Source organism: Heliangelus exortis, chromosome 5, assembly GCF_036169615.1.
Source record: "Heliangelus exortis chromosome 5, bHelExo1.hap1, whole genome shotgun sequence".
Classification (NCBI taxonomy): domain Eukaryota; kingdom Metazoa; phylum Chordata; class Aves; order Apodiformes; family Trochilidae; genus Heliangelus; species Heliangelus exortis.
The window spans coordinates 34,028,829-34,050,196 of NC_092426.1; the positions used below are offsets into that span (position 1 = coordinate 34,028,829).

Sequence of the window (21,368 nt, forward strand, 5' to 3'; positions counted from 1 at the left end):
CCCCCTCCTTGTGAAATTTATCGTAATAGTTTTTTGCTGTGTCAGATTCCCAAATGCTATCTCAGAGCCAGAACCAGAATTTGAAAGTCAGCTTTTAAATTTTGTCAGTTTTGTCAATGATACCAGGATGTTGTAAGGTGAAGTTTTCACAGGATTTTTGGGGCACTGTTATATCTCAGAGTTTGTGTGTGTGTGTGTGTTTATCTGTGAAAAGACCTTTTTGCTGGCAAGCATCCAAACATTAACAATTTGTTATCCTGGAAGGTTCTGATATTACAACCTGTCTATTGAAGGCATCCTTGTACAGAAACTGTCATACAGATAATAAGCACTACACAGCAATTGTCATAATCCCACGGAGGAAGGTATTTTCCTATCTGGGGTGGCAGCTTCTAAACTTAAGTTGTGTCATATAGCTGTGCGTTTAGGAATCAACTTAGGAGCACCTCCATATTCTAGTATAGTTCCTTATTTTAATGTCAGACTGATTCGATTAAGTTGCTATATAGAGGGCTTTGATACTAAAAGGATTTCCCAAATGGATGTCCCATTCAAATGGTTGTGCTGCCTGGCAGTGTTGCAGCTGTGTGTATAGCAGGCAGGTGGTTTTAGCCACATCAGTTGCAATGAAAGAACAACAATTAGTAAGGATGGGGAGAGTCATGTTCTAGAAGTGAAGGGTTATAAAATAAGCTTTTACTGTACATGGGCCTTCCTGTGCATTCCTGAAACAGATTAACACAGCTGCATAGATGAGAAAAGTATCCTGGATGCTATACAAGAGACTTTACCAATCCAGTGCTGCTTCTAGAACCCTGTTCTTACTGAGAGCAGCATTTCAGGCTTGTATGTGGTTTTAAGAGGTTCTGCCTTTGCACGTCTGTTTTTTTTTATTCTGCTTCGCTGAAGCCATTTCAGTTTACTGTGAGTTTTCTTTTTTAAGACTTATTATTTTTGGAAAGCGTTCTGGAACATTTTGTGCATATGGTCCTCTGCAAATGTGCTGCTGTACTGATTAAAGCTGCAAGTATGAAACCTGGCCTTGCTGATGCAGTGCGGCAGGGGGAAAGTGCTGAAACAATTGTTTCCAAAGGGAATGCTTTAAATATTAAAACCATACAAATGTATTAAAAAAAACAAACAACAAAACAAACAAAAAACCCAACTAAAAAACAGCCCCCCAAAATTCCCAGCTGACCAACAACAAAAAAAAAAAAAAAAACAAACCAAAGAAAAAAACCTAACAATCAACCAAAAAAACAAGCACAAGAAAAGCCAAAACTGGTAAAGATTGTGTATGAGATGTAGTCTGCACAATCCCCCAGCCTCTACTTTCTCCCATAGATGGCATTGCTGCAAGTATGCTTTAAAAAAACAAACAAACAAAAAAACCCCAACACTAAAAAACCACCACCAATCCCTTAAAGCAGATTCTTAGGTTCTTTTTTTTTCCCCCCATACATTAACCTGTCTTACTCTCCTCTCTGCTCCTCCACAGCTCTGCTTTTCCTTCCTACTGTTGCTTGGAAGTTCACAACCTGCCCATAACATCTTCCTTATTTGGAAGGACAGTTAGATTTCAATCTCTTATCTTCCTCCCCCCAGTTAAACCAGAAAAAAGTTTCCAGTGAATTTCTGTGATTTCCAAGAAAACTTCTTAAAACTTGGGAAGCTAATGATACGTAGGGCTTTCAACAAGGCAATAAAAATAGGACTCTGCTTTTCAGTCATAAAATTCAAATCTCTGACTGTCAGACCTGGCATGACCACCATAGTACTTGGAAATGGGGAAGGATCTTCACAAGACTGAGGCTTTCTTACAATTTCATTTTTCATAAAGTATTGGTATTTGCAAGAATGAAACCGGGTCCTATAGCAAGCTCTGCTCTCTGGTGTCCTGTTTGATGTGTCAGAGGATAGGAAAGCAAGTTAAGTTGGACACAAAACATTGTATGGCTAAAAGGCTATGATGTAATACAATGTTATTGTGTGTTGGTGCATGGGAATATCTTGCTTGGTTTGTTCTCTGCAGGTTGGTGTCTCAAGCTGTCTGTCTCGAAGTGTTCTCTTTTGGGGGCCTATTCAGATGTCTTTTGGGGAAGGTGGAATTTACTGCTGCAATGCACAGATTTATTTAGAAGACCTGTGTGGCTGGTGGGTTAGTTCTTAGAGCTTTAATATACAATGCAAAAGGATGACAGTTTAGACTGTAGGAGGTGCAAATCTGAGCTATGACTGACAGTGATGCAGCAATGAACTTTTAAAGTGTGCAGTGAAAATATGCTTTCTCTGGTTTTCCTTGAGGGATCCAGGAACCCCTCATTTGGCCGAATTGTGCCCTGTGAATTCATCCTCTGTGCAAAAAGTTTTCAAAATGTTTCGTGGTTCTCAAAGGGTTACTGCATGGAAAATTGTTGAGGGCCAAGGGCTGGGATCTGAGGTGGTGTTTTCTTTCTGGTGCTTCTCACGTGTGCATAAGTGTTTCTTAAAGAAGCTCTAGGCTTCTTGTTAATTTTCATGGGCTGGATAATTAGGGATGGAGTAAGATGACAAACAAGGTTTTCTGAGCCCCAGCAGCATGCTGTGGTCCTTGTTATGCTTAAGAATTTCCTTGTTCATCACACTGGGCTGAGGAATGGTAAACCATTTGGGGTTAGTCCACAACTGACTTCACATTTTCCATTCTGCAATGAACAGTGAAGAATACTGAATACCACTGCTTTCCCCCCTTGGGAACCTTGCAGCTCTTCTTTGCACACCTTGATAAATCTGTTTCTTCCTTGTTCCTTACCTCTAAGGGCACTGTTGGAGTTGCAGCTTCTTTCGTCCCCTCAGGAATATCTTTGAGCCTGCTGTGCATTTCTCTTTGGGCTGCAGCAGGGAAAAAGCTCATATACAAATATTGCACCCGACTGGAAGGGAAATAGATGGAGGAAGGAAGTGGTCCCTGCCTTCTGCTCACAGAAGAATATGCTTGGCTAACCTTAGGATGACTTCTCCTGGAATGTTGGGTGAGATAAGGAGGCAAGCAAGGGAGGGGTGCACAAGCATGATCTAGGTGCAAACAGGACTTTAGACTGTGGTATGATAGAGAGAGGAGGAGTCTGGGGAATAAGCTATGTAAATTGGTGAATCTTAGAGGTTTATTCATTTCAGGTAGGAATGTTAGTGGGACTTTCCCAGTTGTAAGGTACTGGTTTTCCTGCAGTGATTAATACTTCTCTGTTTTAAAGCTTAGCTGCTCATTGAAAGCAGACAAAAAAAGCATACGAAAACCTCAGCAATTAGGAGTGAGAATAAAATCCTTTGAACCACAGTGTTCACCTCAGGTTCCTCCTGCAGCATGACCATGAGGTGAGAATAGTCCTTGTGCTTAGTCTTTCAAAAGATATTCTGTGCACACCCATCATTTATGCTGCTGCTAAGACCATTTTTGTGTGCATTCAGGTGATAGCAAACAATTTCTGTGAGGGGGAAACTATGGAGATAAAATAGATGTGCATGAGGATAACGAATTTTCTTCTGGCAAATTTCAAGTATTTAAAAGCAAGCCAGTAGCATTCCAAGCATACTGGACATTTCCCCAAACAAACTGGAGAATTCAGGTTGAAAACCTGTTTTCCAGCCACAGTGCCATAGGACAGAAGCTGTGCCAGGCATCTTGAACAACTGGAGAGCCTCAGACTGTCCAGCCCACCCCTCTGACATTCCATGTCCTTGGTGCACTACCCAAATCTGGTTTTCTTTCATGTCCTGAGCATATTACCATTCAAAGAACAGTACTCCTAAGTACTTAGGAGGCCTTCTGTGACAAAATAGGGAAAATCGAGAAAATTTATTCATAATCTTGGGGAAATGTATGTATGTTTGCAAAGGTGTCTTAGATCAAGGGATATGAGTTGGCAGCTTCTAAAGGACTAGAAGATAAATGGCAGAGGTCCACACACAGCTTATCTTGGGAAAAGCTCTTGCCATATATGAATGAGTGATCTTTGGAAATGGCTGATTGTGGTTTAAAATCCAGCAGAGAAAGTCTGCATGATTTCAGTCAAGCAGATTCCTCTTTCAGAGAGTTTATGTAGAAGTGAACTGCTGTTTGATGTATGCGTAGGGCTGGCCTTGCAGTGAGGGGGGGGACTGGTGCTGAAGCATCACTGGTAAGATGGCATGTTGACCAGAACTGAAGAAAAGAAAGAGCATGGAATAGCTGCAGCCTGGGAGAAATTTGTAACATTCACAGAGATGGTATGAGGCTATTAACTTTGGGGCCATAGAGGATGGTTTATTAGTATATTAGGTTTATTTTCTTGTCTGTATTTAGTAGGTGTTTTTCAAAGTAAGAATCAAAATAAAATCACACACATTGTGAACATCACAATAAAAAACCACCTAGTGATGTTCTCTTAATATCCCCTCCTTGCTGTATTCATGAGAACTGCTGGCTATACTAAATATTATCTTTGAAAACATCTCTGTTAAACTTAATCCTCCTACAATCCTTCAGCCTAGGCTGTGCCATGTGAGATGAGTCTGAAGTGTCCTTGCTCCGTATAGTCATGCTGCTGGTGGCTTCTGCCTCATTGTTTCCAGGATCCAATAAAGACACCATCCTGTTCCTTAATGCTGTGTGCAAACAGGGGATTGCTTTGATTCACGTGAACCCATGAATTGTTAAGCTATCTCCCTGACTGTGTCTCTGACAAAAGTGTGTGCTCTACAGTGCACTTGAGTTAACTTTTGGAGGTGCAGGGCTGAAGGGTTATGAAAGCTGCTTCCCCCTGAGCTGTAGGTCTAAGGAATGTGCTAAAACAACAGCCAACTTTAAGAGAACTGGATGTCTGTCTAAATAGCTTCCCAACCACCAGCTCCCCTCTGGGAAGAAAGGATGCTTTCTTATCCAGCCAGAATCTCTTTCATCTTCTAATTTTGCTAAGGAAAAGTCAAGGCTGGGAACAAGTTTTGTAACTTGGCAGCAGCCTGGGGAGGTTCCTTGCAGGCGGTACCTGTGCTCATTGTCTCCTAACAATTGAGGGGTTTATCCATGCTATCTTTCACTAAATGGTTTTGCTGCCTTTGTGTCTCCTTCAAATCCCACACTGAACTAAATCAGCTTAGTGGGATGTTCCTGGAGGCCTAGCAGCAGCAATTTACAGCATTCCTTGTGGGGCAGCCTTGTGCTTCCATCAGACAGGATTCCTGGTAACCTGGGACTCAAGTGACATAGTAGCCTAGAAGAGATGGAAAAACCATGCGTGACTTCAGAAGAAAGAAGAGACACAGTGCTGTGCTTTAGAGCAATCTGTTAGTGAACTGAGAATAAGCAATAATTAATTCCCCCAGAAGATAGGCTTGGGTTAGGTATCTCTAACTTGGTTGTTGTTCAGAGACGAGAATTGAACTTACAACCTTTAGGAGGAGAAAAACCTCTTGGTCATGGTAGCACACTTCAGGTGGCTCAGCAAATTCTGTGATAATTGTGTGCCCTCTTCCCTAGCTCTCCTGGCTGCTAGTATGTCACCCAGCAAGCACTGTTCCAAGGGCAGGAAAGGCCACGCTTAAAAGATACCCTGGCAAGACTTGCAGAGTTTGTTATACTAATGAAGCTTCATTAAATTGGAACAGGGAGGACAGACCTGTCTTGATCTAATCAGAAGGGCCATTTGCTGAAGGTGGTGCATTGCTTTGTCAGACCTGTAATTCAGTGTTAAGCAGTGACTCCTAGAAGAAAGCAGCCACCTGATGGCCTGGAGTATAGGCCAGAATCTGGCTTCTTCCAGTTGTATAATCAGAGACCTGACTTGAGAATAGGGAGCAGATGTACAGGCTAGCTGACTTCTTCACAGAGGTGTATTTTTTAGTTCTGTGGTCTAATTGTTGCTGAAGGAAATCTAGCAGATGAATGGCAGCATCTGTGCTCCTTTCTGCATGGTAGGAGTTTGGTGAACAAAGCGTTGGCTTCTTGTCTGTGAAGACGTGAGAAATCTATAGGCTCTTCTACAGGGTTGAGTGGTATAACTTCCCTTAACTCCCTCTGAATGAAGCAAGAAACAAAAGGGACAGACCCAGTTTATTGTGACATCAGCTCCAGACTTGACACGTGGCAGTTTAAATGTCACCTTGAAATGACATTTCAAGGTGGGGGTGGGTGCAGACAAGGAATTCTTTTTTGGTAGAGATTAATTGACTTAAAAGATAGCCCTTCTATGAAGCAAATACAAGCAAAGCAGTGACATGGATCTAAGGAACACCTCTTTTCACTAGGATGACTTCCAGGTTTAACAACAAATTTAATTCTTTCCTCCCATATAACGCAGCTTCTTTTTTGCCCGAGTAACTGGAAATTTGAGTTGTGGCTGTTTCTTTGTTCTGTGATCAACACTAGTGTGTTGACTTTATCTCAGAAGTACTTAAGGTTCTGAAACTCATCCTGACTTTCCTAATGAATAGGAACACTAACCCAGTTCTCCTATCTGTTCTCAGGGGGTAGGAAAGAGTATGATACCCACCTCTGAATCTCTCAAATTTGTTAAGAGTAATCCAGAAATTTTGGATTTCTATGGGAAACCCCACCACAAAATCCTTCTTCAGTATGAACATCTATTTAACTAAAGAAGCTATGGCTGAATGGAGTTTCCCTCAAAATTAAGTGTTCCTGTGGCTGTAGGTAAAAAACTTCAATGTCTGCAATTTTTATCCAAGAGCTGTAGAGGTTTGTGTAAGGAATAGCAGGCTAGAAGTGTGGAAGTGTTGCAATGTGTCTCTATGTGTATTTTGTTTGAGTGTTGGTGTTTTTTGGGGGGCATTTTCTTTAGTTCATCACTGACCTAGTTGTCTTCATCTGTTTTCTCCTTTCTCCTTTATAAAAACAGTACACACAAATTTTTAGTCCCAACTTTCTTTCATGAGCACTGAAGTTACGGATGATATCGTTATTCTTCCAGATCCAAAGTTACCATATTAGGTCGGTGGAATATGTTCTGCTGGGTCTTTTTCCCTCATTAAAAAATAGGGATTCAACTTTATGCTTTCTTAATTTCCCAACTGGGCTTTGTGTGTTCGCTGTGACAGTGCCTGATAGGCTGTAGGCTGAATCCCTCAGTCCTCAGGTATGAGCAGTGTCACATCCTGCAATTTTAATTACTATTTTCAGAACATTATACTTGAAGTCTGCAAGCTGCTTGACATTCTTCCTCACGAGTGTGTTTGCCTGCCTGCTGACTGCCTCTCAGGTTTGCTGTTCCTCTCCAGGTGGCTGAAGAAGTATTTGATTTATTTGTCCTAGCTGTCTAGTACAGTCTGCTGTGTCTTGGAGACCTGAAAGGTAGTGGGAAGGTAGGAAGGCCTTCTGTCTTGAAGTTATTTTGAAACAAATTATCCAGATGCTGTATCCTCTGGGGTTGTCTTGAAAGCTGTAAGTAATTGTAAGCTAGGCAGTCTTAACACCTGAAATACTAGAGGGTGAGTGGAAAGTTCTCATCTCACTGTAATGTGTCTGTCTGTCTATAATGTGTCATAGTATTTTCTGTGTGTAAGATTACTTTTTCTGTTTCTGTTACCTTGTGAGCTATGAATACTTGTTAATTTTCCTAATGCTAGAACATGCAAAAGGTCAGACTTGTTTATTTCTGAATTTCTTTTTCCTCCCCTCCCCAGATGTTGTAGGTGTGTGACTCAATAATTACTGTTTCTTTCTTTGTCTTTGTTTTTGTAGACCTGAGGTGTTCCTGACCAACCAGATCTTTTGGGAATTTTTTGGAAAGAAATTCTGGTGGCTAAAAGATGTGCCATGGAATGGTAGCACCAAAGAGCAACACAGGATTGTCTCTTGCCTTGTCTAGCCATGGGTTATTTGTTTTGCTAGTTATCTTCAGTACCTTTATCTTGGAAGCACAGGCCACAGGTAAGTGAAACCTTTGCATATACTTTAGGGAGGAGGAGATGTCTAAATATGGAGGTGGCCTTATTTTTATGGGGAAGGTGGTGGTGGTGGCTGCACTTGTACACATCTTCCTGTACTCCAGAAAAAAACCCCAAACATTGCTACTTGTTAAGCAGAGAGGGCAGATTCTGAACTGAACAAGTCTTGCGTATTAATAAATAATTTCTTGTCCTTTAGCTTGTCATTTTGATTTTCCCTACTTTTTTCCTCTCTCCATTCCCATCCTTTCACTGCAGCTGGAGGCCCTGCACTGTCTCAAGAGCATGGGCTACATTTCAGATAAGTGAAATATTTGGTTGAATGGAGGTTTAGATATTAGGAGAAACTCTTTACTGAAAGAGTTATGAAACACTGGAAATAGGCTACCCAGGAAGGTGGTTGAATCACCATTCCTGACTGTGTTGGACATAGTACTTAGGGACATGGTTTCTCAGTGGACTCTACTGAGCTAGGTTCATGGTTGCACTTGATGCTCTAAAAGGTCTTTTCCAATCAAAACAATTCTGTGATTCTCATGTCCACAATCTTATCTGTGTGCCCTGTAGTCTCTGCTCATCATGTGAAGTAGTTTTGGAAGCACAGACTCACCGGTTCTTCCCACAGCTGAAGGATCCATTCAGTGGTTCCTTGTGTGCTGTCTTACACCTTAGCACCTGCTAATGGCACCCTTCTAGTAGATCATCTTTGCAGCTTGAATTTTTGCTTTCCCCTTTGTAACTTCTCTATTTATCTCATGCACAATTGTGAATAATCTTAATAGCAGTGCAATGGGATGACATGTAGAATGTCAACAGAGTTAAGGGGATCTGCCTCTTAGAAATTAGTGGAAGAAGAAAACATACTGGATACTCACAAGAGGTAGTACATATGCTTGTCAGCAGACCCTGAAATGTGCCTTTCAGCACAGCCGTGTGTAGTTTTTGTCAGTAAAGAGATGCTTGGTCATAAATGTTATGGGGTGGGAGGTATAGCTTTGTGCTTGTGCACAGAACATCGAAAATGAGTTCAAAAAGGGATGTAGAATTGATGTCAGCAGCTGTTGCAATGTAGAACAGTAATTTGCCTTTGAAAACAGAATTCCAGTTCTCAACATAGTTTTTAAAAGTCCTATTTACTTGACATGTGGCACCTGAAAATATCCCATGACCAACACTTCTCAGTACCAGTGAAGCTCAGTGTCATCTGTGTGGTAGAGTGGTATAAATGTTGGTTGCCAAATGCCCTCAAAACAGAGGTGATGTTGTACAGAAAAGTCTGCTAGTGCTGGAAACTGCTGAAGGAGAAGTTAATCTCCTTTTAGTATTTCTGCCTTTTCACATTAGAAGGGAGAGGCTGCTAAAATCAGATACCCCACATTTGTCATCCTGGCCTGATTTTGATTTTGTAGGTAGTGAGGGGCTGGGATGCTACAAGAGAATGACAAATTGGCAAAGCATATAGTGTGAGTGGGGAAGGGACAAAGTCTTTTTGGATCTGGTCTATCCTTGTTTTTTTCCCAGTCTTGGTGTTATTGATATCAGTGTCTCTGTCTCATTTCAGATGTAGGCCTGTCAGATACCCCTCCCAGCTTGGGACTGGAGTGTACCAACCCCAGCTGCAACTCCCATTACACACTGCAGCACCTTCCTATTGAGTCTGTAATCAGTATGCAAATGCCTTGTGCTACATGGGGCTGCTGGGTGGGGAAAGGCAGCCACAACCCAGACAAGCCTTTTTAGTATCATGTTTGATTCATCTGGTCACAGGACAAAAGCACTAGTTAAGCATGTCAGAAGACCCAAGAGTGGTTCTGCATTTTTTCCATTTCTGTGTGCCTTGTGCTTCAGGACCTGAAACCAGCTGTGGTAAGCTGATCAAGACAGATCATCAGTTAAATAGGATTACAGTGGCTTGGCATGAACCATTTCCTACAGGGGAAGTGAGAAAGTGAGTGTGTGTGTAGGGCAGCCCAAGATCGTAGCAGAGGGCAAGATCTACAGGGAAAAAAAAATCCTGGGGGAGGGACTCACTGAGGAGTGCTTCCATGTACGTATTTTCTTAGACTGGGAGGTAGCAACCCATCTGCCAATTGCTGGGAGGGATGGGGGTGCTCGGTGATGTGTCATGGTCCCAGAGAGCTGCACCTGCAGCAGCCTGCCAGCCATGACTAACATTAATGAGCAAGTCAGCTGAGGAGTAGAGGGACAGATGGAGAAACAAAGAATAATGGCGAGGCACTTGAAAAATCATTTTTCCCTCATCTTTGTCCCCCAGCCAGCCCACCATCCTCACTTTATTACTTTACATAAGCAAAATAATTCAGAATGGGCAGAGCAAAGCGATGTTAACACGCAGCAAGAGATTGTATTAAATCTCTTGATGGTAATGCTTATCTGGAATGCTGTGGCAATGTGACATGCTCACAATTGCTACGAAGATGAAGAATGTTCTCATAAAAGACAAACATGGAGACAATGGCTGGCTCAGCTCTGAGTGACAAAGCAGAGCTTTTTTGATTCATGTCCTTAAAAGCATATGATATATATTGTATTCTGATACTTGTGCTGTTCAGAAATTCTATTGCTTGAGTTCTAGGAGGCTTAGACATATATTCATGTTCTGGGCAGGAATGGATTCTCTTTGCTACCTCGTTAATATAGAGGATAGACTCATTTCCAGTCAGCAAGCATCTGCTCTGTCCTCTGGTAATGCATAGATTTTATTTATACGTGGATTTTAAAGAGAAATCTTCAGCACTTTGTCTCAAGCAATCTGTCCAAATATCCTGAAGTTCCATGAGTAAGGCGAGTTGTTTAGTCATTAGACACACTTCAGAATTTGGGGAAACTGGGAGATATCAATGAATATAAAAATAACTGCTGCATGTATTTTAGCACATAACTAATGCAGCATTTGGTGATGGGCAAGATATGAAGCTGTGTCAAAGAAGGAAGATTTATGGAAACTTCAGTGCTGCTCAGAAATAGTTTTTGAGCTTTATCGCTTGTCCTTTTTTCCCATCTGGCAAGTTCTCCAAGATCAGTTTGGGAAAATAATGAAGGAATGAGCAGGTGAGGAGACTTGGAAAACAAGGACTGTAAATGCTGAGTTCTTCATCTTTTTCTTCTGTTTTTTTAAGGTTTATGTGAAATGTAGCTGAAATCTGGGGTGCTTTATAGATAGAGATGGGGAGTTTTTTAAGCATTGGAGAGGAGCAGTGACAACCATTTTGTCTGGTTTTGTACAAATAATGCTTCTCTATTCTTCCTTCAGTGTTTTTTGGGGGGTGGGGGCGGGTGGGGTTTGGGGTTTTTTGTGGGTTTTTTTTTTTTGTTGGTTTGGTTTCTGTTGTGGTTTTTATTATTTTTATTTTTTTCTCTCTCCTATCTCTGGCCCTTAAGATTACTCCCAAGTTCTCAAAGACCTTATGTTTGTATCATTAATGTTGGTCTTTCTCTCTGACCAAGCTATTTTTAGAAGGATGACCGTGGATCATAAGTTGTTCATTAAATTTTAACATGTAGTCTGTAAAATACTCTGAAAGCTTCATGTCATTAGTGTTCCAAATGGTATAATATCTTTTGGATTCATAACCAGCTCTGACAGAAATCTATCCAAATATAGGTTGGGTTTTTTTTTTCATTATTGATATAATAGCATCACCTGATCCTAGAAAATGCAAATAAAGTTGTTGGTGAAAGTATTAAACATTCTGAATTAAGCAAATATCAATACCTATAAAGGAGAGAGATTAAATATTAACCTATAATAATGCAGGCTGGATGAATCTAAGTCCATTTAAATCTAGACACAGCCTGATTTTTGTTGACTGATCACATGTGAAGTGCTGTAAAGGTAACTCTTTAATTTTTAGGATTGCCATTAAAGTGATAAATTGGGCTTGAATAAACTGAAATGACTTCATTCCTGTGTGTTGTCTCTGACGCAAATGCAGCCAGTCTGCTGCTCGTTGTTCTAAGGTCTTTTCAGTGCCAAGGTTATTCTACACAGAAGCTCTTTGATACCAGTGGTATTTGTTTGCATTGCATGGAGCAGCATGTTAGAGCACACTTCAGTCATTGAGCAGATTCAGACTTGTTCCTCTTCTTTGGGGATCTGTGCAAAGCAGGGATTTTTTTGGTCTCTAATTCTGCATCTGGATGGAATATGTTTATACAGCTAAGGATAAACTGAATGGTCATGAAGACAAGGATGCTGTAACACTGGATGGCCAGACAGAGATGTGGGGAGGTGTTGTGCATTAACAGAAGATCTTGATTCTAACCTGCATGCTTCATGTAGGTGAAGCAGGGTCAGCCCAGAGAATTGTGAATTTATCCATGGCAAGGAGGAGCCATTCAGGTGTATTTCCTCTTTCCAGAGCTCTTGGAGAGCTTAGTAAGAGCAGAGTAGTATGGAAAAGCATGGTGAGGACCTGCAGAATAATGGCCAGGCAGCAAAAGTGCCAAGGAAGCAGGTGCAGATGGATCCAGAATTAGACTGTTCAAATAGTAATAACATTCACTCTATTATTACATTGATCCAGACAGTGTTGTTTAAGCAGCTGGCATGAAGGGAGTAATAGGGATTTCAAGAAGCCACACAACTTGTGAAATATTAACCAGTTCTAATGGTTGAAGGATGAATTAAAGCAATCCTGAATTTTCCCTTTGTCTGTCCTAGGCTGGCTCAGCAAATCCAACGGACCTGCATGTGAGTAGACTTATATTCACTACTGTGCTATGAGAAATGTGTGATGTTTTACTGGTTAATATAAATGACTCTGAGCTGGGATTCCCATTATGCTTTTGTTGTGCTGAATAGGCTGAGATCCATCTTTGTGCCCCATTTCCATTTTTTGTCACATTCTTTCTATTTGGTAAAGATGACTGCCCTCAGTTTGAGGAAATACATTTCAGAGCTTGAAGAGATCCCTGTGCCTTCTATAGTATTCAGCTTCAAATAACTTGAGAGGGGAAAAAAAATATTAAAATGCTGAGAGAGATGCTGCTTGTGAGAGTTTTCATAGGCTCTGTCATAGGACAGAGTAGGCAAGCTGAAGCAAAAAACTTTTGTTTCATTTAAACAAGAAAGGTGAACATTCACCACAGAGCTTGTCTCTGGATATATTCCATACTTCTTGTCATTTTCTGTGCTCAGAGAAAGTTTAAAATCTTTCCTGTGTGCATGTTATAAATGTATGTAACTTTGGAAAGCTTATTTGGCTTCTGTATCTTGCTCTAAATATACAAAATTCTGTATAAATCTTCGTTGAACTCTGAAATTTGATCTGTTTAGTCTGAACATTCCCCTCTCCTCCAAATTAAAAAAAAAAAATACAAAAAAAAAAAAACAGTATAAGAACAGAGTCTGAGGGCAATGAGTTCATAGTGAAGCATTTAAAGATGTGGGAGGGGATTTTTACCACTCACCACATTTTGGTTTCAGAGAATGGGAAGCGGGAGAAGAGCTGGTGAAATCTTCTGAATCCTGGGTTCTTATCCAATGCCTGAATTTTACTCCTGGCAAGACTGGTATCACACATTCCTAACATTAAGGAACTTTCAATTCTCAGCCATGGTTAGTAGCAGGAAAATAACCTGCTCTAGGAAAAAACTTGAGTCATTTGGTCCAACTCAGCTGCTTGGGTTAGAATGAGAAAGATGGAAACTGGTAGGAGCTTCGGTGTAGAAGGAAGCAGGAGGGGTGATGAATGGCATGGGTTTGTTTTTTTTTTTTTTCAAGAGAAATTATTTGTGAATTTAAGTCCAGATTCAGACTCATCCTGGTGTCCTTTGATGACTGCTGCCTGCTAGGTTGAAGATACAGGCTTGTCTGGATCCATAAGAAGCTTCCTTCTATTGCTGAGTCCTTCCTCTTTAATCTACTTAAGCCAATCATTTGGGAAAAGTTTGGATCTCTTCCTAGTCTCATGAGAAAAGTTGTGAGAGCAGGACAGAAGAAAGTTTGCTTGTTGTCACTTTGTGCCATTTGACAATTTTTCTGCAACCTCTGTCCCTTTTCAGTCCTAAACTGGTTACCATAACTGCTGAGGCATTGTGGTTTAGGATATGCTGAATGTTTTTCAGCTGTACAATCCCCATCTGTCATTGCTTTTCCAGCCCTAATGTTTAACTGTAGCAGCACAAGCAGTTACCACCTAGTTTTTATGCTGCCAGATATTACTAGCTCTGCAGTGGGGGTGGCAGAACAAGAAGTAAATCTGCTCTGGAACTGTGTCAAACTTCAGCCTGGGCTGTTCCAGCAAACATTTGCAGCAATAGCTGGTGTGTGATATGTGAAGCTGTGTAATAGGTATGTCCTTAGCCTGCTTTACGTGGTTAATAAGGGGGAAGCAAGTGGTAGGGGAAGGTGGGTAGCTGTAAACTGTCAAATCTTTAGCTTTTGTGGATGAATCTGTGTTAAACCTGTCAATCTGTGTTTAGATGGGGCTTGCTAAAACACTGCTGGTAACAAACCGCTGATAGTCAAGAGTGAAGGTGGGGGCTGAAGGCACTTGAATAGTGCAGAAAAATGCTTGTACCTTCATGATAGAAATTGGAACCCAATAACTGATTATGGCATTGTCTCAAGATGTTGTACCTACTTTTCTCTGTGTGCTGATCTGCATCTAAAAAATATTTTCCTTTTAATAAACTGAAACCTCTGGGGAGTGTTCATCTTCTTCTGCAAGCAAGAATTCCCCTGAGGCTCTACTTCTGCAAAGTGTTCTACTGAAGTTGGAGGAGTGGCCAATTGCTTGCTTCCAGATGTAGAATTGCTGGTTTCCAGATGTCATAGAAAGGATTTGAAGTAACCCCTTAGCTGTGGGACTGGTTAAATAAGTTAGAGGATGTGCTGGGTGGATTGGGCTAGAGGGGGCTTGTTTTTGTTGAAGGATAAATTGAGCTTTTTGGCCCAGCCTAGCACAGTAATTCTGTTATTATGGAAGGGGAACTTCTAGAGTTCCTATGCTGAGAAGCCTTCCTGGACCTCAAGAGTTTGTGGGGATGCTCCCTCATTGCTCATGTGCCTTGGTCTGGCTGGTGCTGGATAAAGATACCTCCTGTGTTCCTTTTCTATAGGGCCAATGCTGTGAATGCAATAGGTACTTTTATCTGCTTGGTGCAGTAAGAGGCATTTCAGGGAAAGCAAAAGCCAAAGAATTGAAAAGTATGGTAACAAAAGAGCATCTTGAATCCTGCAGGCTCAGCATTTTAGATCTAGCCAGTCATCTTAATTCAATGCAGAAAATTTTTCTTGTTCAAGTGCAGAAACAAAGATTGCTGCTGCTGCTTCTGAGATAGGTCTTGTCCTTTATTGTCGAAATTAGAAGTATGTCTGAACTGGAAGCATCCCTGGTGGACGTCTTGAGTTTTTAACCTGCAGTCTGGGAAGCCTTGATGCATGCTAAGTCATAACTAGAAAGCCAGAGTCTGATGCTTTTTGGGCTTGAAAGAACGTTTTCCACATCCCGAGAAAAAGACCAACATGGTGTGTAACAAGTTTTGTGTCAGAAATACTTTTAGGTACCCATAAGATCATTTGGAAAAGAATAATACTGGTTTGTGATCTTACAGATTTTGTTGTTTAGGCAACTTTGCATTTTCTTGCTTTTCAGCAGAGATGTCAGCTGCTGAGACAATGGGAAGTTTTTTTGGTTTATGCAGAGCTAAAATATTTTAAAGGAAGGAGCTATCTGGACACTTCAGGTATAGAAAAGGATTAAAAGTGAATGGAGCTTTGCAGGAGGGTAGTAAAATAGATTTAAGGTGAATGAGAATCAGGGGAGCATAAGATTCTAAAAAGGAGAGGAGGGAAACAGAGAAGTAAGGCAAAACAGGAAGATGAAGGTTTCCACATGTGGAGTTGTAAAAAAGTTCCTGGTTGTTAAAAAGCCAATTAGTGGCTTGGTGGTTAAGTAGCAAGTCCTGAAAGAAGGTAGTGTTTTTGTTATGTAAGTGGATAAAAATGGTAGAGAACCAGAGGGAGGGAGGGCTCAAATAGAAATATACATGTGTGTGAGTTTATTTTTTAATGGTTAGGTAAGAGGGTCTTAATGCAGGAGGTGCAGGATATGTGTTAACAATGCAGGCTTTTGAAGCTTCTCTTTATGCAGCATTGACTAATGAGACACTGAGAGAGAGCTGAAGGGCTTGGTTATAGAGTGTGTGAGCCCTCCAGGCACTGAAGCTTCAAGGCAGGAGCAGGGTGAAGATGCCAGGGACTGGAGCACTGGCTGTGTGTGTGGGGAGAGAATCTGCAAAAGACCATAGATCAACTGTGTGTGAAACAAGACATTGGGAGGAATTTTGAGTGGAAGTTGCTGCCATGATTAGAGAAATATCCTGGAATTTCTCAGGAAGTTCTGCTTTTTTTCGTTAGTGTTCAGTCTTGTTAGCTACAAGCTGCTTTGGTTTTCTCTGCCATCCTGCCTTTGTTTGGCTGCTATATTCACTGTAGAGAAACCCTTTCTGTAAACAAGATAAACCTATTAGAGCTGCTAGACCCTGGATCCTTGTCAGCACCACTCCCTGTTGATGGTGATTCTTTCCAGGTGGGGTCTGTGTATCACTGTTGATGGAAGTTATACTGGGGAGGGTTAGGGACTTGTGCTGCCTCTAATCTGGGCCAACAGCATCCTGGAGATTGGTCTTCAGGAGACTTAATGCTGCAGAGGTCTTTAGCAATGTATTTCTAGAGGGTCGTACAGCTGTTGTTTTATCTTTGGCTGGGAAAGGAGAAGTGTGGGGTTTTAGTGTTGTTTCCTGTAGCACAGGCCAAGAACCATAACTGTAGCATTTATTATTTCAAAGCTACTGATTTGTCCATTCTGCTGCTGGTTTTTGCCTTCCCTAGCAAAAGTAACCTTTGAGTGCCCCTGGTGAACAAGCTTCAGGTTTCATTGTAAACACTTTCTTGGGTGTAATTGACTCAAGTTATAGATGCTAAGAAAAGATAAAGTCTTTATCATTTGGTTCAATTGTCACTTTTCTCAACTGAGGAAATTATTAATTTTTAATGTGGCAGCTGAAAAATCTGAACATTGTTGCAAGCTGCAATGAGTTTGTCTTTGAGCACAAGTCTTACTGAAATCCAAGGCAAGTTTGCTTTTTTCAGCTGCATTCTTTTAGTCTACCATTCCTTTGTCTTTCCTAACAAGCTGGTCGTGTTGCAAATTTTACTGTCATTAGCCCAAAGCAGAAATTATTCTTACTGTGATGTAGGAATGTGATGTCCTTGAGCTAGCATAATTTTAACCTTCAGGCCTTCCCCCTTTGAATCTCTTTATTTGCATTTAATTCTCAAATACTTAAATGTTATCTTAGATAGTTTGCTCTGATGGTGCCAGTTTCCTCTGTGGCATTTACTAAGCTTGACTCCACTTTTGGAATAACTGGAGGAGATGTAGAGTGCTGAGAGACCTGAACTCTGTTGTTACAGGATCCTTGTTCAAATTTGTGTCACTTGAAGTAGTAGTGAACCAAATAGTCTGAAAGTTTAGTCTAAGGCAGATCACAAGACTGGCAGGTCAGGCACTGTTGGTGCACTCCTGCCCTGTGAGGAAGGATGTGAGGTGTATGCATGAGGCCCAGGGCACTGCTGGCATTAGCTCATGGCTCTGGTGGGCAAACACACTTGGAGTGTGTGCAGTGTGGATGCTGTACTGGAAGAGATTAACTCCTGTGAGAAGTTTGGCCTCCTCTTACCACCCAGGAGAACTGACTGCCTCTTGGCCCATGCCTCCAGCTGGGGAGACTCCTCAGGACTGAAGCACCTTTTCAGATCACTTTTTTTTTTCCCCCCTTTTTTCCCCCCTTTTTTCCCCCCTTTTTTCCCCCCTTTTTTCCCCCCTTTTTTCCCCCCTTTTTTCCCCCCTTTTTTCCCCCCTTTTTTCCCCCCTTTTTTCCCCCCTTTTTTCCCCCCTTTTTTCCCCCCTTTTTTCCCCCCTTTTTTCCCCCCTTTTTTCCCCCCTTTTTTCCCCCCTTTTTTCCCCCCTTTTTTCCCCCCTTTTTTCCCCCCTTTTTTCCCCCCTTTTTTCCCCCCTTTTTTCCCCCTTTTTTCCCCCCTTTTTTTCCCCCTTTTTTTCCCCCTTTTTTTCCCCCTTTTTTTCCCCCTTTTTTTCCCCCTTTTTTTCCCCCTTTTTTTCCCCCTTTTTTTCCCCCTTTTTTTCCCCCTTTTTTTCCCCCTTTTTTTCCCCCTTTTTTTCCCCCTTTTTTTCCCCCTTTTTTTCCCCCTTTTTTTCCCCCTTTTTTTCCCCCTTTTTTTCCCCCTTTTTTTCCCCCTTTTTTTCCCCCTTTTTTTCCCCCTTTTTTTCCCCCTTTTTTTCCCCCTTTTTTTCCCCCTTTTTTTCCCCCTTTTTTTCCCCCTTTTTTTCCCCCTTTTTTTCCCCCTTTTTTTCCCCCTTTTTTTCCCCCTTTTTTTCCCCCTTTTTTTCCCCCTTTTTTTTCCCCCTTTTTTTCCCCCTTTTTTTCCCCCTTTTTTTCCCCCTTTTTTTCCCCCTTTTTTTCCCCCTTTTTTTCCCCCTTTTTTTCCCCCTTTTTTTCCCCCTTTTTTTCCCCCTTTTTTTCCCCCTTTTTTTCCCCCTTTTTTTCCCCCTTTTTTTCCCCCCTTTTTTTTTTCCCCACCCTTCATTTTTCTTGTCAGTGTTGCTTTGGTCATGTTTGGTCCCACTTTAACCAGCTCTTTCCATTCATGAGCTGATCCCATGGGAGAGTTGAGTCCTTTGGTGGGCAGTGGTGTGACTTCATAGGGGAAAGGGGATGTTGTAGGCTGTCATCCAGTACACAGAGAGGGTTGCTTCTGGCATCCTTGATTCTTGCTATTGGTAAAGCCAAAAGAGGCTGGGTGGAAGCTGCTAATTAGTGGTGTTGTGAGGACATTCAGCCTCTGGTTACAGTCAGGGTGAGCAAAGACCTAACTGTGGCCACTTGCCACTTGTTGTGGCAGGACTAGAGCATTTCATGTGTGGCTGTGTCAGGTGCCATGGAACTAATTAAGAGGGTGAAAAAAATGTCTGTTCTGCATCCTCTGACAGCAGGGAAGCATCTATCACTACATCTGTTTCCATCCACTGAACTCTTTAACTTAATTAGCTGCTTTAAGTGGAGGAAATTTATCACCTAACACTGGCTAGTAGCACCAAGGGGGGAGGGTGTCTGCACAACCAAAGCTTTTGTGTTTTTAATTTTAAAATTAATTGAGTTTGGTAGCAGTGTTTAGAAGTTGCTTTCCAGTGTGCACTCTGCACACACAAAACCAAATGCATTTCCCTTTCCAGAGCATTTCCTTTCCCTTCTCATTGTATGTAGAGAGACAACTCTATAGGTAGCTGTTCAAGCACCTAAGCAACAGTGGGATAACTGAATTTTTCAAGGTGAAATAATTATTGTATCTTTCCTGGCAGAGGGATTTGGGGCCCTTGTGTATTTTTTCTGCTGTGTTTACAGTAGCTTCATCTAATCTCATAGGTAAATGGTAAATGCAACAGTTTGTGAATGGCAAATGCTGTCTGTAGCTTTACAGTTAACCTGCATTGAACCTGGTGTAAAACTTTCTGATTTTACTTCTTGATTGCACTTTTCCCCTGTGCTGGGAGGCTCTCTGAGAGATAGGAATTGGTAAGTTGTAGAAAACCTTTTTTTTCCCCCCAGCAAATTCTATAGCATTTAAAATAGTCAGTACTTGAATTTGGATTTCCTGTCATTTCCTGACTGGTAGTGGAAGCAATGAAAATTGAACACTAAACCAAAAGTTAAAACACTAAAACAAAACTAAAAAGCCCCCTGGTAACCATCTGTTAATTGTTACATCTCTCATGGTGGCAAGCTCAGCCTTGTGGTGCCCTGTCTGGTTCTCTGATCTCCCCACACCAACTCGTTCCCGTTGCTTTGGCAGAAAAGTTGACCCACTCTCCATCCTTTTAGAGCATCTTTCTCCCTGGGAAGGATTCCTCCCTGAGGCCAAGCAGGTTCCTGCAGTGGTGAGGACAGCTGTGTTAATCAGTTTCTCCTGTACTAGTATCTGTTGTGCTGAGCCTAATGATCATCTGTAACCATTTTTAGCCATCCTAAGAGAGCAGCTGGGGACCTTTTGCTTTGCCTTTTTTTTCCAAGTCTTCCCCAAGCCCCTCTTTGTCCTCCAGTTGTTGAACACAAGGCTCCCCAGCCCCCACCCCGCACACATGAATTCATCAGCTTCAGCTTCTCACCCCTGCTCCTCGGGAGGGTGGGATGGCAGCTGCAGCTCCTGTCAAGCATGATGCCAGGCAGGGAGATTTGGGGAGGAGGGTTACAAAAGGCCCAGTTTAAATCATCTGTGTAAGGGCACAGCAGAGGCTCTGTCACCCAGGCCCCATCTCTTGTCTCTTTGTGCTATGGTTGTAATGACATTAGCATTTCAAAAAGTGGATTACAGCAGCCCCCAGGTTCTGAGGGGAGGACATTTTGACTGTTACTTGACTGCTTTCTGCCTGTTTCTGCTTTTTTATTTTATTTTTCTTTCTTTATCCCTGCTGTGTGGATCCTGAAGGGTTTTGAATGTGACCACACCATGCTAAAAGTGAGTTGCTCCTGTCTAGAGAAAGTTGGTTGTTTAATGGCCTAAATGAACAAGTAGAAGTGAAGCTGTTTGAATTGTTCTTGCTAATTTGGAGTGCCTATCTGAGAACTTCCTAATGGAAAAAGCAAAGGGAGTATGTTGCTATCACAGCTGTATGTTAGAGAAGCATCCTGAAGTCATGCTTACAGGAACAAGTTCATTATGCTTGTTTATCTCATGTATTTTAACCAAAGAAAGCAGGCAGCACATACAGCCAATTGTCTATCTCTTAGGGTACCAAAATGCCTTCTGTGCCCAGGCCTGGAATTTCAGGGCAATTCTTTGGAGAAATGGTTGTATTTTTCTATAAGCTCTTGTTTAAAAACAAAAATTCTGTACCAAAACTTACTTCCTTACTCTTGCAAGTCTATTGCTTAATCCTCACTTTGTATAAATATTCAGCTGATCTTAATTTTTCACTAAATTTACCTTCCAGTGTTTGTATTGGAAACTTGTGTTAAGGCACAGCATAAACTGGGCTCTAATTGAAAATTTCCCCAGTTGCTGTCTTCTCTCCAGTTCCATTAGCTGTAAAAATGACATGTCAGACCAGCCAGGTTGGTCATCTGGTCCCTGGGGCAAGACAGCAAAGGGAATGGTCTTGTTTGCCTATCAGAGGCAAGAGTATGTTGTGCATTTTTTAACTGTGCACAGGCCCTATAATTAGTAGCTGACCCACCGTCTAAAATAGCAGCCTCTGGGCTTGACTGTGTGAGCATGGTTGGAGGGCATGAAATGCTGGTGGTTGCCTGGAGCCATTTCCTGACTCGTATTCCTGGTGCTGTGTGTATTGAACTGTTGAGTGAGAAGTCAAAGGTGTGTTTTGAAGGCATTAATCTTTCTCTGTGCC

At 41.7% G+C, this 21,368-nt stretch overlaps 1 protein-coding gene across 12 annotated transcripts in view; it reads left to right on the forward strand.

Moving 5' to 3' along the window:
- Positions 1–21,368, forward strand: part of SUSD6 (sushi domain containing 6) — a 98,012-nt gene that overhangs the window by 41,675 nt on the left and 34,969 nt on the right. For 8 of the 12 annotated variants that reach the window (XM_071744483.1, XM_071744487.1, XM_071744482.1 and 5 more), the window contains 2 exons: positions 7,712–7,900; positions 12,602–12,631. In XM_071744483.1, coding sequence (XP_071600584.1) covers positions 7,780–7,900; positions 12,602–12,631 — 151 coding nt within the window. In that variant the 5' untranslated portion in view covers positions 7,712–7,779. The remainder of the gene's footprint in view (positions 1–7,711; positions 7,901–12,601; positions 12,632–21,368) is intronic. The other 4 variants (XM_071744493.1, XM_071744489.1, XM_071744492.1 and 1 more) reach the window with 1 other exon arrangement.